Source organism: Mustela nigripes, chromosome 1, assembly GCF_022355385.1.
Source record: "Mustela nigripes isolate SB6536 chromosome 1, MUSNIG.SB6536, whole genome shotgun sequence".
NCBI classification, from domain to species: Eukaryota; Metazoa; Chordata; class Mammalia; order Carnivora; family Mustelidae; genus Mustela; species Mustela nigripes.
Window position 1 is genome coordinate 255,544,109 of NC_081557.1, and position 14,907 is coordinate 255,559,015.

The 14,907-nt window shown below is 40.6% G+C and overlaps 1 protein-coding gene across 5 annotated transcripts in view; it reads right to left on the minus strand.

Annotated features, from left to right (window-relative positions):
• The window catches only part of EPHA5 (EPH receptor A5), a 348,718-nt gene extending 337,714 nt beyond the window's left edge, over positions 1-11,004 (minus strand). For all 5 annotated transcript variants that reach the window (XM_059384724.1, XM_059384717.1, XM_059384701.1 and 2 more), the window contains exon 1: positions 10,220-11,004. In XM_059384724.1, the coding sequence (XP_059240707.1) occupies positions 10,220-10,397 (178 nt within the window). In that variant the 5' untranslated portion in view covers positions 10,398-11,004. The remainder of the gene's footprint in view (positions 1-10,219) is intronic.
• Between the last annotated feature and the right edge of the window lie 3,903 nt (positions 11,005-14,907).

The window sequence follows — 14,907 nt, forward strand, 5'->3', positions numbered from 1 at the left end:
ATACTGTAGCTCTGTATGCACTTTTACTGTACTTCCCGTTCTCAGTGGAATGAGCCAATACTTAGACGGTGAGAGCAAGAGTGACTGTGGATGTCGGGAGGATTTAGTCAATAGTATGTCCTGGTCTAGAAGAGCTGTTAAGAGCTGTGCGGCAGTCAGACTACCTGGGTTTGAATGCAGATTTCTACCACTTTCAGATTTGCAACTGGGGATGAGTTATTTAACCATTCCCTGCTCACATTCATCATGTGTAAAATGAAAATATTTAATAATAATAACAATTATTATGTAATTGTTATATTATATAATATTATACTATATATTCTTTATATATTATAATTATTATATTATTATAATTAATATAATACAATATAAGTTCTTTATATATTATTATAATTATATTATATTATTATAATTATTATATAATATTATACATATTATTATTATTATTATTATTACATAATTTCCTAAGCTTGTTTTTCGGGAAAAGAAATCAATATATATGTAAACTACTTAGTAAAATGTCTGGCACACTGTATGTCAATAATCAATGTTAGCTATAATTATGGTATATAGGTATATCTAGTCATTAGTATGTAAATAGAGTCCTACATTTCATAAGCTGTTCTAAATACAGTACATTCTAAACTTCCTTACACCTGTTTATGTTAACCTATTTAAAAAGGAAAAGCCTTCCCAGAATTATATTAAAATCTTTCTGAAAATATAAAAAAAATTATACTTCCCAGTACTATTTCAAAAATTATACTTCCCAATACTACTTCAAATTCTATATAATTGAACAGACCAGAAAATCATATATTTCAGACTAAAGGAGTAATGTCAAATTATAATGTCAGATATCTTTTTTAGGAAACTTCTATGAATTTAATTCTCCTACCTATCCACTGGGTCATTTCAAAGACTATCTATCCATCCACCTATCTATCTGTCAACCAGGTAAAACTAACAAAATACTATGCTAGGACTAAATACCTAAAATATTTGAAGATCTCTCTTGATACATTTTGTGGCTCGTAAGCAAACTGTGACCTCTACCTGGGGAATAATCAGGTAAAATGCAACATTTACAACCCATGACCCTTATACTTGTGGCTTTCTATTTCCTAATCAGATTCCAGTGTTCAAAAGCAATAATGAGGAAACCAGCAGAAAATTCAGACAACATCATATCATTGATTTCTATCCTGGTTAGCTCTATGGAAAATTTGCACATGCAATTCTTTTTTTAGATTGTTCTCTGTCCCAGTTTCCCTTTAATCATCCAGTGCAAGTGAGATGATCACCTGTGATTGTGAAATCTTCTCTCAAACAGCCTGTATTTAGTAGTGGGGGAAATACAGGGGCTTACATCTGGTGTATACCTGCTCTGCTCTAGGAATTTCATTAGGCAACATATATACATTCTTATTTTATCTCCACAACAACCCTAGCACTTCATTTTAACTATGAGGAATCTGAGGTAGATGGTTCAAGACCACTAATGTGTGATAGAGCTCATCCCATGGTGTTTACATCTCCTCACTCTGCACTGCCCAGATAAAGCACAATTGTTGTGAAGTTAATTAAAATTAAGCTGCTGGGCCTTCAAGGACATAGGCCACTTCCATGCTATTAAGGCCTTAGGGAAGTGCTCGCTAAAGCCATAATTCTGTTACATTTGCAAAGGTAAGATATTTTTATATTCCTTTTCTTAGGGTAGTTTCCTCTCATCATACAAGTTTAAAAACAAAACGGCTGCACACAGTGCTTTCCTGTATCCTGATCCTCACCCAGCACGTGAGGTGTGCACAAGCACGTACCACGTGGAGTGTAAATCGGGCAGACGCCCAGAACTTTCGTTCTCTACCAATTAGAAAGTTGTTTCATTTTGTTTGTTCTACAGGACAATTATGTAAAGTAGGCAGTACCAATTACAAATAAATGAACTGAGGTTAAAAACAAAAAAAAAAAAAAAAAGAAGAAGAAAAGAAAACAGTGAGCATCCAAAGAACTTAGGGTTGTTAAGCAATGAAGATTAGCCAAAAACAAAACAAAAACAAAAACGAACAAATAAAAAACAAAGACAAGGGCTAGTTTGTTTTTGAATTTCAAAGTCAGTGTTTCTGTTTTTTCTTATTTTTCCATAATTCTATAACATTTCCTCATTTTTCAACTTGTGTTTCATAAGCTTCAATCAAAAAGCAATGACTCCGGTTCGGTAAGATTACGTGGTTCTGTTGTTAGTTGTTCCCCACCCCCTTCCAGAGAAGTCAAATATGATGGCTTGAAACTGGACATGGTTCAAATCTTTCAGACACAGAAGTTTCCAAGGATTTTCTGCTTTTCTCGCAAGGCTAGTTGCATACCCTTGTAGAAGCCTTATTCCACTGCCCAGGGTCAAACTCTTGAGGGAGAAGAGAGAGTCCACTGCTATCTTCCACAAGACCAGGTGGCCAGCCTCACCTGTTCAGCGAGCTCACAAGGTAAGGGAGGACTCTGGGCGACAGCCAAAATTGGGCTCGCAGAGAAAGCTCCTGCTGAGGACTGCTGCGCTGAACCAGTGCCAGCCGGATCTACCTGCTGAGTTTGTGTTTCCAAAGAAAAGACATTAACAAGCATCCTGGAACAGGAAGTTACCGCTGGTGTAAAGAAAGTGAGCTATTTTACAAGAAACATAAAGCTCACAGAGACACCTTAAACTGTGTTTCTGATTTATGAATTAAATAAACAATGTATGACTTAGTTGGACACAATATGCTCTTCCCCTTTGGAGACTGGGTCCCCTGCTTTATTTTACAGACTATTACTTCTCACCCAGTTTGACATCATGGCCTCCTTGGGGGTACCGGAACATAGCAGGCATGTGCTGCTGTCCTTTTATCTTGCTTCGACTTTGTCTGAATGGAGTGTCTGGTAGGAAAAGTGGGAGGAAGAGGGTTGGAAAGAGAGTAAAGGAAGGACCTGAAGGAAGGGGCTGGGGGATTTGGGAAAAGGAGATTTGGCAGATAAAATAAGTGTGTGACATTATTTTAAGAGAAAAAAAAAAAGACACTACCCATTTGTGAGTAAAAGAACAGACTGTATTTTCTCTAAATCTTCCAATACTTAGCCCGAAACATGTTTCCAAGTAGGAACAGTTTCTCGCAAAGCATATGCAAAATATTTCAACCCTCAGGTTTTGGCTCTTTGATTTTTTTTTTTTTTTTTTTTTCCTCCCCTAGAATCATTTACTTAATAGAGCTATGGGCCCGGTTGAGTTAGAACTGAAGACATGTGTGATGGATGGAGAAGATGGCCTGGGCAGCAGTCCAGCAACTAAAACAGAATTAGAATCATCACAGACACTTTAATCCCAATTATTTAATCTGCGGGGTGTCTAACACCATAAGTATTTGGCACGACTCAACAAAACAGTAGAATTTACGGAGAAACAGAAGAAAAAAATCTAATTTGATGAAATAAAATAAAGAGTTTTTTTATTAGACTATAATTTATATCTTCAGAGCATAAGTGAAACAAATATATATTTAGAGTAAGTGTGGGGGGGGTGGGGTAATGGTATTTTTTAAAAATAATATAAAAAATAAAATGCAAGCATTATTATTAATATCAAGGTCATAGTGATACCACCTTGACACCTCTCTCCACTCTTTGTTTCAGCCTCACCATGATTTTTCTACACACCCCTAAATGTGTCCATGTGCACCTCTACCATCATCTGGCGAAATTACTGCACTCTGCTAAATGAATGGACCATGATTAAAGCCATGAACAAGTGAGGAAAGAATGCATGACCTAGGGTTGATTTCTGACCAACAAAATTTTATATGCTGTTCAATAGTATATGAAACAATTTAAATGATATGAATAAACTAACACATAAGCTGGTCAGAGACAAAAGGCTGGGGTTCCTATAGGAAAAGAAGAGCCAGAATAAACCTTAATTACAAACAGAACCTACCAGGTTTTCCTTAACACAAGTACATTGAAAATGGTATTCTAAAGGCAAAGCTCACACAAATTTTAAGAAGGATTTTCCAGCAATTTTTAAATAGAAATGACTCTTTAGGGTTTCTTTCAACCACTAAAGATTTAAAAAAAAAAAAAAAAGGCATTTAAAAATTGTACTAACACTAAGTGACAGTTAATAAATATCATGTTAAACCACAGAGTTTTCAAAATCACTCCACATTTCTCTAGACACAATTCACATTTTTATGTACCTTAACAGGGCTTTTCCTTTTTGTATATTCACTTACTTTTTGCTTTCACTAACAGATATTAAGTAAGGTTTTTAAAGATAGTATGAAAATGAAAGAAGCTAAAAGGGAAATTAAAAGTCTACATTTCTCATGAAGTTCACTGATTAGAATTATATTTTAAATCATTTCATTGTTTTCTATTATTACTGTAATATAAATTTTAAATTGAAGCTACCTCTTGATTTTATGTGATCAAAATAAATGGAATGAATAAATCCTATATCTGTGAAATTTATAGTGTCAGAAAATGAAAATTCCAATCACCTTTCAATCTCAAGAATACCTGTGCCACTATCTATTTACACCTTGATTTATAAACACAATTTCATAGCATAATTTGTGACATTATTGATCCTACTATATTTATGGAAAGTTCTTCATTATGACACCTTGTATATGTTAATAAATGTATTATCAAAAATGAACTGTTTTCTAAAATTTGAATTTAAAATTTTAGACATTTTTTCTTCAGCAAAATAAATTTTTTGTCTTCTTCAAACACTTTAAAATCTATTTCATTAACTTGGAATAAAGAAATTTCTAGATAGTCAGAAACTAAAAAGAGAAAAGAAAATATATGATAAAGGGAGACTTTTTCAAATCCTCATGCTAATTGTTTTGGAAGTTCAAACCAAATACTTAAGGGTGAATCATTTTAGTTTGTAATTTAGACGTTTTTAATGAACCAATAAAATACTTTCACAGTGAATAACTCTCAAATCTTCCAGTTTCCTAATCACTATATAGTGTTTTAAAAATTATGAGTAGATCAGAGATTCTCTCATCTTTCTTATATCAAATACTTCTTACTGAATAAAAACATTGTGTTTATTACTTTAAAGATATATATTACTAAGCTTCTTAAAAATATGGAACTTTTTAATCTGTATTTACAAAACCTTTATAACTCATTTTTTTTTTAATCTACCTTGTACACATTCATAAAAACATAAGTGTACCACCACATCTGGGATACAATTTTTAATGTGAATTAAAAATAATTAGGTGTGTTATGTATACAATAGACTAGGATAACTCCTTCAAAGAAATCACCACCTAACCAAAAAGATTACATAAATTTCGATAAAATAACAAAATATGTGTTTACCCAGTAGAGCTACCAGTAGGAGCTATTCTGCTCTACAGATAAATACATACAGAGATATAAGAACTACAAGAGTCATTCAGAGTCTCTAAGGTGATAATTTACTTTCTTTTGCTTGCATATCGCTTTTTTAATAAAAATTTACTCTTTCGGAAAGGGAAAAATGGACAAATACTGCGATCAATTTTTAATAGTTTATAATAAGCAAGGCTGCATATTCAAACTTCAGCTAATTTTGATGCTTTATGGAAACAATTGTAAAACTATTTTAAAATGGTCAAAAATGCATAAATCATGTTTGAATAACTAGGTAACTCAGCTAATTTAAATTCAAACCACTCATTAGTAAAGTGAAATATATCTGGTAATTTAAATGCAAAAAATGAAGTAAAAAGAGTTATCAATACTTTCTATAGTAGTTATGTCTTTAAGATACTAGCAGCACATTTTTTTTAAAAAAAAAAGAACATTAAGTTTGACTCATATAAGTAAAAATAGCTATAGTTAGTTAATATAATAATGCACATCATAGTCTATTTTTATAGTCAAAGGTAGAATGGTTCCTCCAAATGAAAGAGAAATTAATTACTCATTCAAGCAAATACATAATAAGAAAGCACTCCAAACAAAGGAGATTCAAGTGGTCAAGTCAATCAGCAAAAATGTAGTGAAAGTAACTAAAGCACAGTCATTTTCACAACAGTAGCAATACTGAATAAAGTCTAGTATCTAATTAAATAGTTTGGCGATGTTTGTCTATAAATAGCTCTATCACCTAATTTTGACATTTTATGTAGAAATATTCTAAATGGTCACATTTTGTAAAGAAGAGTATTAATAATATAAATAACAATTAGTACAGTAATGTTTCTTAGTATAAAAAAATAAACCACTTAATCCTATGTAGATTGAAATAAAGTGATATTACAAAAAGAGTATTTTCTTCAAAAGGGGAAATGTTCATTGTAAATGCAGGAATTGTCCACCCTCTCCTCTGTCTTCTAGAGGAAATGAAATCTTCTCACCCTGTCACCCTACACCCAAGATTTTTGTCTACTTCAAAAAAAAGCTTAAAATTAAAGAGTCAACCCTTTAGCACCCCCCCCCCCCACTTCATGTTTTATAAAGCAAAAAGCCAAACTCTTCATGGCCTCTCCCTTCTAACCACCCAAGATTCAAATAAGGGTAATTGCTCTCTTTTTTTGTTCAGTAGTGTCCTGGTGAGGGAATGATTTTACTGTCCCTTTTCTGTGGGGTCCTGCCGTTTTATCTAAAAGGAAATGAATTATAACAGGACGACAAGGCCACAAAACAAAGCCATTTAGTTTACAAATCTATTATGTCCTTCAACCTGTTTTATGGGCCTGGTCCTATTATAAACCAAGAAAAACCCTAAAACAAACTCTTTTTTCCCTTTCTTTCCAGTGGAAACATCTACAATTTTATGATTCTTTAACAGTTTAGCCTAAAATTTCTTCACTCTGTATGTGTGTGTGTGTGTACGTGTGTGTTTTAACCCCAAGAGTCCCTCTACCCCACCTTCTCAAACATAGAAAACATTCAGAAACAAGAAACTGGACTTTTCAAATACTAACTGCTGACAACTGTCAGAAGCACTTTACTGGGTCATTACTGACTGTAGCTTCAATGAATTAAGCTTGATTCACTGCGGGTGAATCATTTTCAATGCAGAGCTGTTCAGCAGTAATTGGCCAAGAAACCCTGCTGCGAAAAGCACTTGTCAAATAATGCTTGTTTACAAATATATCTCCAGACAGCAAAAAGTGGCAGTTACTGAATAAGTTCAGGGCCACCTCCAATATTCATAACAGTGGACATGCTCTCTTTACTTATTAAATCTATTAACATTTTCACTTGTTGATATACTTGCTAATGTTTGCCCTGCTTGATCCATCTCAGAGATAAGTTTCTTGTTAAATATGTTTCTGAATTATTTTATATAGAAGTGTCTTGTATTACACCCAGAGTTCAAAGGTTTCTCCCACATGTAATTAATGCCTAATATATGTAAAAGGACAGCGTATTTTTTTCTTATCTTAGAATTCAATCTAAAGAGTACATTTTCCTCTTATTGTCTTTTATCCAAAACATCTTAACATTCATTCCATCTCAGTTTAAGATTCTAGATGTATGTTTGGCCTTTCCTGTACAGTCCTGCTTATTTATGTCTACCAAAGTTAAATTTTAAAAATGACTAGAATACAAATTATGAATGTAAAGTCACATTTAGGTCTATCTGCCTTGAACTTTTTTCTCACATAATGGGATCATTCATTTATATATATATATATATACATATATATATGGGTATATATACACCCATATATATATGCACACACACACACTATAGTCTGGGAAGTCACTAGGTATCTATAGGTTGCAGAAGGCAAAGTATATGAGAGCAAGTTATTAATGGATGCTGTGCATACATCAAATCTTTCTGTCCCTGATCTTCCAAAGACCTTCCAGAAATTAGCAATCAAAAACAAACTTAAAAACTCCAATTGGAATCTTTAAACCAATTAATAAATTCCTATTATTAGTATCTTAATATAGTATTGTTTGATTTATAATAACACATGGAGAAACGAAAAGAAGGGGGCGCATAAATTTTATAGAACAGAAGTAATGGTCTGAGAGCATACCAAGGGAAAGATGGAAAACTGTTGGGTAGAAATGGAATGAATCAGGTAAAATCATATATATTAATACGATTTTATTTCCTATGATGTGAAATAGTGATAGACCCCTGCCATCCCCACCTCACTATGGCCAAAGTTTTGCTGTGTGTTCCACTAGCTGGCATAAGGACAAGACAACCTGTGGTTGTCAGGTCTGTGATACCAACCAGGCTACCCTCCAGAAGATTTGAGCTCTGCTTACATCACCTTAAGAGGCCAGTGCTATCTCCTAGCTGCTCTCCTATTCCCTCTGCCTCTTCCTCCCAGGCGCAGTCCCGGCCCTTGCGCCAAGCCTCCCTGAGACTACATTTTTCCTCCTTCCCTAACGGAAAGCTACTCCCCTTCATCTCTACATAAACCACTTCCTTCATCACACCTGGGGGGCAAAAAATGAAATATAATGGAAACAGAAAAGGATGAATGACAGTACTATCCCTGTCACTCTTTAAATCCAAACCAGGATGCCCCTTCCGGTGGCATACGACAGTTCATAAAAGGACTCCAAACCCTGTCACCACCCTCCGGACTTCCAACATCATGAATCTAACAGGAGAGGTTAATCAAACGCCTACGACTGAAAACACTTTTTCAACTTTACAGAGAAGGGGGAAAGACGCAGATGGGGTTAAGCATGAGACATTGCCATAGCTAGCTAGCCCGAGCTACATAGAATCTTTAAATCAGATTTAAAACAATAAATGTGAGGGTTAAAGGGAGAAGTTCACGGGGTGGGGTGGGGCCGGGAGTCGCAGTCGGCCCGGCTCTCGCACGGTTCCTGGGGAGCTGGCAGCGCCCCTAAACCAGCTCAGCGCCTTCTCCTGCAGCCACACACCCCGTGCAAGTCACGAGGACACACACGACCCCGAAGGCTGCTGCTTCATCTTTCCGGTCCAGCGTCCCCCTGCCCTAGGAGTGGAAGGGATTATTTATGTATTTATTTATTTATTTATCCAAGGCTCTGTGCCTCACCCGTGGCTTGCGGAGCCGATTCAAATGGAAACCCCAGTATTCCAGCCGGGGGTTCGGGTTTTTGGTTGTTTCCACCGCTTCCTGCAGCCGGGATCGGGACCTGAGACGCTACACCTCCCACCTCCATTCTGGAGGAACGAGCCTCGGCGTGGAGCGGAGCCCCAGCGCGGCGGGGGGTGTGAGCGGAGCCAGCGCAGCCGGAGCCGACCCGGGGCCAAGGGCGGCCGCCCGAGCTGGGGCGGGCCCGGGAACGGAGCACGGCTCGGGGAGCAACGAGCGCCACTGGAGGTGCTGCTCCCGCGGGGCCGGCTCTCCCGCCCCGCCGAAGGCTGCCACGGCTTCAGAGTCCGGAGCGCAGGATTGGGGGTGGGGAGGAGGGCCGGGGACTCCAGGCTCGGGCTCGGGCCGGAGCGCGGCTTTCCGTCACGCCGACCCCGAGCCACGAGCCCGAGTGGGTTCGAGCCGCAACTTCCTGGCAGCGACACTCCACCCCTCCTCCGCCTCCCGCCGCATCCATCCCACCTTCCCGCCTTCTCCCACTTTCGCCTCGATGTGCGGATGAGCCCCCAAAGTGGAGGGCACCCCACAGTGTGGGGCGCCTTCTGTCCCTCGCCATTCCCCTCCCTCGAGAAATAACAGCTCTCGCCACCCACCCCAGAATAGCAGCTGGCGATGCCCTAAATAACAGCTTCCAGAAGGCACTTTCCCCCAAAATAAAAGCAGCCCAGTCACCCCCACAATATTGCCCATCGCCGGCCTCCAATAACGGTTTCTAAGCCCCCCGCTCCCGAGATCGTGGTCGCTGAGCTTCGAACAGTCCCCACTCCTCCAAGCCCGAAATGTCACTTCCCCACGCGCTCCAAGTGAGAACCAGCCGCACCCAACCTCCCGGCGCGGGTCTCCGACCTCTCCTTCCCCCGCGTGCAACTTCCCAGCCCCCCAACAGCCTCGGTCCGCACGCGGGTCCCTCGCCCGGCGCCCCGCACCGAATGGCACACAATGCCCCCCAGAAACAGCAGAGGGGAGCGAGAAGGCTGGCCGAGCCCGCCGCATGTGAATTCGCGGTGCGGAGGGAGATTTGTTCCGCGGCGGCAGCGTCCAGACCGCCCCGACCCGCACTTCCAGGCCCCGCCTCGCCCCTCCGCCCCAGGTCGCTGCGGTCCCCACCCCCAACCTACCTTCGTTGCTGGGGCTGGCCAGGAGGGTCCGGAGCGCGGCGCACAGGAGGAGGCAAGTCCAGAGGGGGGCCCTGCGCGGTGCGGAGTAGCAGCCGGCCAGAGACGCGGGGGTGCTGGGGGTGTCGCCGTCGCCCGGGGGCCTCCGGCGTCCCGCACCCGGGGGCCCCGAGCCCCGCATCTTCTCCTGGCCGCCTCCGCCGCCGCTGTCCCGCGCGTCTCAGTCCACGGCCCCGGCTTCGCGGAGGGGGCGAGGGAGGCTCGCGGCGCCTTCGCGTTCCCCGTGGGGGTCCCTTTGCCTTCTGGCGCGCGCCTCTTCCAAATGCGGGGACCGCGGGTCCGCGGAGACGTCCGAAGTTTGCTCCCGGCCCCTGCCTGCCTCCTCCTCGGCGGGGCTCACATTAAACACCGGCTATGGCTGGTGGCGCGGTTCTGCCCCGGACCCCGGGGTGTCGAGAGGGTCCCGCGTCCTGCTGCTCTGCCTCTTAAGACTTTTCAGGGTTGGGGTCTTTAAAATGCCCCTGAGGGGAAGATAAAGATTCCTTTTCAGGCTTCAGGGCTGAAATAAATGATGAAGGGAAGGGAGACAAGTCATCTTAAGTCAAGAAAGAGCCTCACTAAAAAAAAAAAAAAAAACAGGAGGAAAAGGCAGGGTGGCTACGGATAAAGGCAAGGAGTTGAGAAAATACGAGCCAGGCGAGCCGAGGCAAAGATCCGGAGAGTTGGGAGCCCGGCAGAAGGAAGCAGCTGCGGGCTGAGCGCGGGCCAGGGGAGGTCGCGGCGGCGGCGGCGGCGGCGAGCGGGCCGGAGCGCGGAGCCCGGCGGCGAGCGGGCCGGAGCGCGGAGCTGCGGCGGTCCCCGCGGCTCGGGGAGGAGGCGGCGCGCGCGCGCGGCTGGGAGCCCGGGCTGGAAACTGCGCCGCCACCGCGCGCTCCTGCTGGGTCTGGAGCTCCGCCGTCTCCTCGGCCTCCCAGCTCTGCACCTCCCCTCCGCCCCCCTCCTCCTCTCGTCTGCTCCCCCGCCCTCCGCTGCTCGCAGCCTCGCCGGCGAGCATGTACTGTAAGTGCGAGCTGCTGAGACGGAGTCACACACTCGCCGAGGCAAGTGGTCGGGAGGCTGCGGCGGTGAGTGTTGCCTAGCGGTCTCCGGGAGAGGCGCGTCTTCCTCCCCGGGTACTTGGGGCGAAGAATTCTCTGGACGGTGCCTGCGAACGCCCGGGCTCCCGGGAGGCGGAAGGGAAGTCAGCCTTGGGCCCCGCCGGCAGCCCTTGGAGAAGCGGGTCCTTCGGTTTGGCACCGCGCCTGCTGCCCATCGCGGGCTTGGGGCACCGGCCACCTTGTCGTCACATAACCACGTCTTCGCGGGCTGTGCTGGTCCGTGGCTAGTTTCCCAAACACCCATATCGCTCGCTGCGGCTCCCCCTTTCTATTCTTCCAATACTTCAGCAGCTGGGATGGGATAATGAGTCAACGCTGCCTTCAGAAGTAAATGGTAGAATTTCTAAATATAGACACCGTCACTATCATTGAAATTTCAGGGAGTCGACGAATGTGACTGACTGATATGTGTAGCGTGCCAGGGACTTGACGAGGTGATCATTTAATTCATTAATTTCATCGATAGGATGTGTTAGAACTTTAGAAATTATATGATACGCAGCTCTAGGCAATTAATTCTGGTGAAATTAGCACGGGTCAAGTAAGTTCGGGGTTTAAAAAATATTATTTTAATTTCGTGTATTCTACTGCATTGAGAGATTTACAAATTAACTACCAAAAAGCTGGTTTAAAAGAATTGACTTTCTGTGCTTCACCTTTATTATGTATTCTCTTGCTTTTAATATTTTTTCTTCAACTTTCTCATTCATTCTTTCAAAGAGATACATCTGGAGGGCAATTGTAGTAAATACTGAAAATAAAACATATACCAAAAGTGTGAGTTTGGAAGAAAGGTATCTTGTTTAATTGGTGGTCTAGTAACTACTGTGAAGATTGGGTTTGCATTCGCACCTCCTGAAGGGGAGTCTGCTCACTAGCTTTGACATCTAGAGTCTGTCTTCACAATAAATTTCTCATCATCTTTAGCTGATGACATTTGTTTTCTGCTTAAATATTTGTAATAAAGATGAAAGAATAAAGAAGCAGTGATGCAATTTTATAAAGAGGTGGAAGCTCAGCTTTGATTTTTTTTTTTTTTGAAATGTTTTGGCACCAGAAATCTAAAAGCAGCTTCTTTCTATTATAATGTGCTCCAAATGCATGAAGCGAATTTAAAGAAATGGCAGTGAATCAGCCTTTCAGTTTGGCAAAAAACCTGATGAAAAGTTGAGATAAAAGTTGAATTTTATATTTCTATTTGAAGACCATTCAAAATGTAAACTCCTCCTTCCAAATTATAGTTGAATTACTTAAAAATATCTAAACAGAATACCAACTAAGTTATCTAAAACCTAGGGATATGTAATAATGCTATTATGGACCGTAGGCAGTTTAAGGGGACTTTGAGCTTGTTACTTTACTTCTGTAGGTCTCAGTATCCTCATCAATAAAATGATTTGGAGAAAATGATCTTCAAGTTCCTTTTACTTCCATATCCTTTGCATTTCTATGTTACTACCCTATTCACCTACCTCCAATTACTTACTGTTGAGTACAGAATTTTTCAATTTCTTCAGCCTGGCATTGAAAGTATTCTACTACAATCTTAAATGAATTTTCTGTTTTACTTTACCTTAAATTTTGAAATTCAGTATTCCCTAAATAGCTCATACCTCTTCATTTTTATGCCTGACATTCCATCCCAAAGAAGATTCATCCCCTAAAAATATTAACCCTTTCCCTCCCACACATCTCTCTCATCTAAATCCTACCCAGTGTCCAAAGAGTATAAGTAATCAAGACTGAGCTTTTCACAAAAAGAAGTTTTTTTTGGTTTTCCTTCTCAAAGTATCCATAGCTTATGATGTATGTCAGTCAACACAATGGCAATATTCTCTGAATGAAAAACTGGAACATATTATTTAACAACTATAAGTTTATGGATTGGGATGAAAGGAATTTAAACTGGGTATGCCAAAGAAAACTTGGGACGCTATTCACTATGATGGGTAATTCTCTCCTACCCAAAATACTTAAGTCTTCTTGAAGTGACTAAGGCTACAGAAAGCCAACTCCTTAATTTTCTTCACCTTAAATAGCAGCCATCTTCATCATGGTTTTTTAATAACATTTGTCATATATCCTTGAAAGAATGAACAGCTATAAAATGGAGCCCCACTTACAGAAATGAAAGAGTTAATCAAGGCACTGAGGATGGTTTGATTTGGGCCTCAGTCTCCAAAGAGAACTTATATCTGGTCTTGTGTTGTTTTCTTGGAATGTAAATACCACCTTAGCATACTGACATTGGACCACAGTATGGCATGAAAACTAGATTTGTCTTTTTCCTTCATACTTTACTGCCTTGCACCAGAAGAGTCTAAAACCTCAGTAAGGGCTTGAAAGACCCATTGTTTGCATTTCTCTTGCTTGGGATAACTGCTGTGGCCTCAAAAGGTGAAAGTGGCTGATGTCTCTCTAGATTTCACCGTGGATTTGGCTTTTTGCTAAGCTTTCATAAAGAAAAGAAATTCAGAATCACCTTGATAAGACACCTTGAAAGGTTACTACCCTATAAAAGGTACTATAGTTAAGTTCAATGTATTAATAATCCTGAATATCTTCACTGAATTCAAAGTGGAACAACAAAAGCAACTATACTAAGCAGAATTGCTAGTAATTACTGAAAAGGTGCTATGTGTGAAGCATTACATGATGTTTTACATTAATTATTTTACCTAATATTGACATTTCAACCACACTGTTGGTGTAATTATTAGCCCCATGTTAATGATGAGAAGACCGAGGAAATAAGGTTAGGCGATCTGAGTGGCCCCACAGTCTCACAGCCAATAAGACAACGCAGTTTTAACCCATGGCTCTCACTCTGTGTAAAGAAAACTAATGTAACAGAAGTGAAGAATAAATGTGATAATCAGTTATTCAAAAAAACAAAAAAGAGAGAGAGAGAGAGACAGAGAGAATGAGAGGACTGCCCCCTAATTCTGCATTAATGGGAACAATTAATAAGTAAAAATATTCTAATCTTTAGGTTTACTTAAATCCAAAAGAAGCTAGCCAAATAATGTAGTACACGTCAGATAAATGAATAGAAGAAAATAAGAAACAAGGGAGCCTATATAAGCATTTTTTGGGGAAAAAGATGATCTCATATAAACAAAAATGTTCATACAATTTGTGTATAATGGAGAGACAATGGGCCAAATCAAGAAAATAGTGAGGTGTGTGGACAGATAATGTTAGCACAGATCGCCCAAAACTCATTAAACCATATTAGAAAACAAACAACAGTCTTTAGAAAAATAATCTAAATAGGGACTCCTGTATGCCTCAGTTGGCTAAGTGTGTGTCTTTAGCTCAGGTCATGAGCTCTGAGTCCTGGGATTGTGCCCTGAGCTGGAGCTGCCTCTGCCTCTGCTCCTCCCCCAACCTGTACTCTCTCTCTCTCAAATAAATAAATAAAATCTTTAAAAAGAATCTAAATAAAACTTCAGACACCAAAAAGCATTTTTTCCTAAAATATTATGAAGTATTGGCAATTTTTTACATAGTTGTTTTTTAAATATTTTTGTC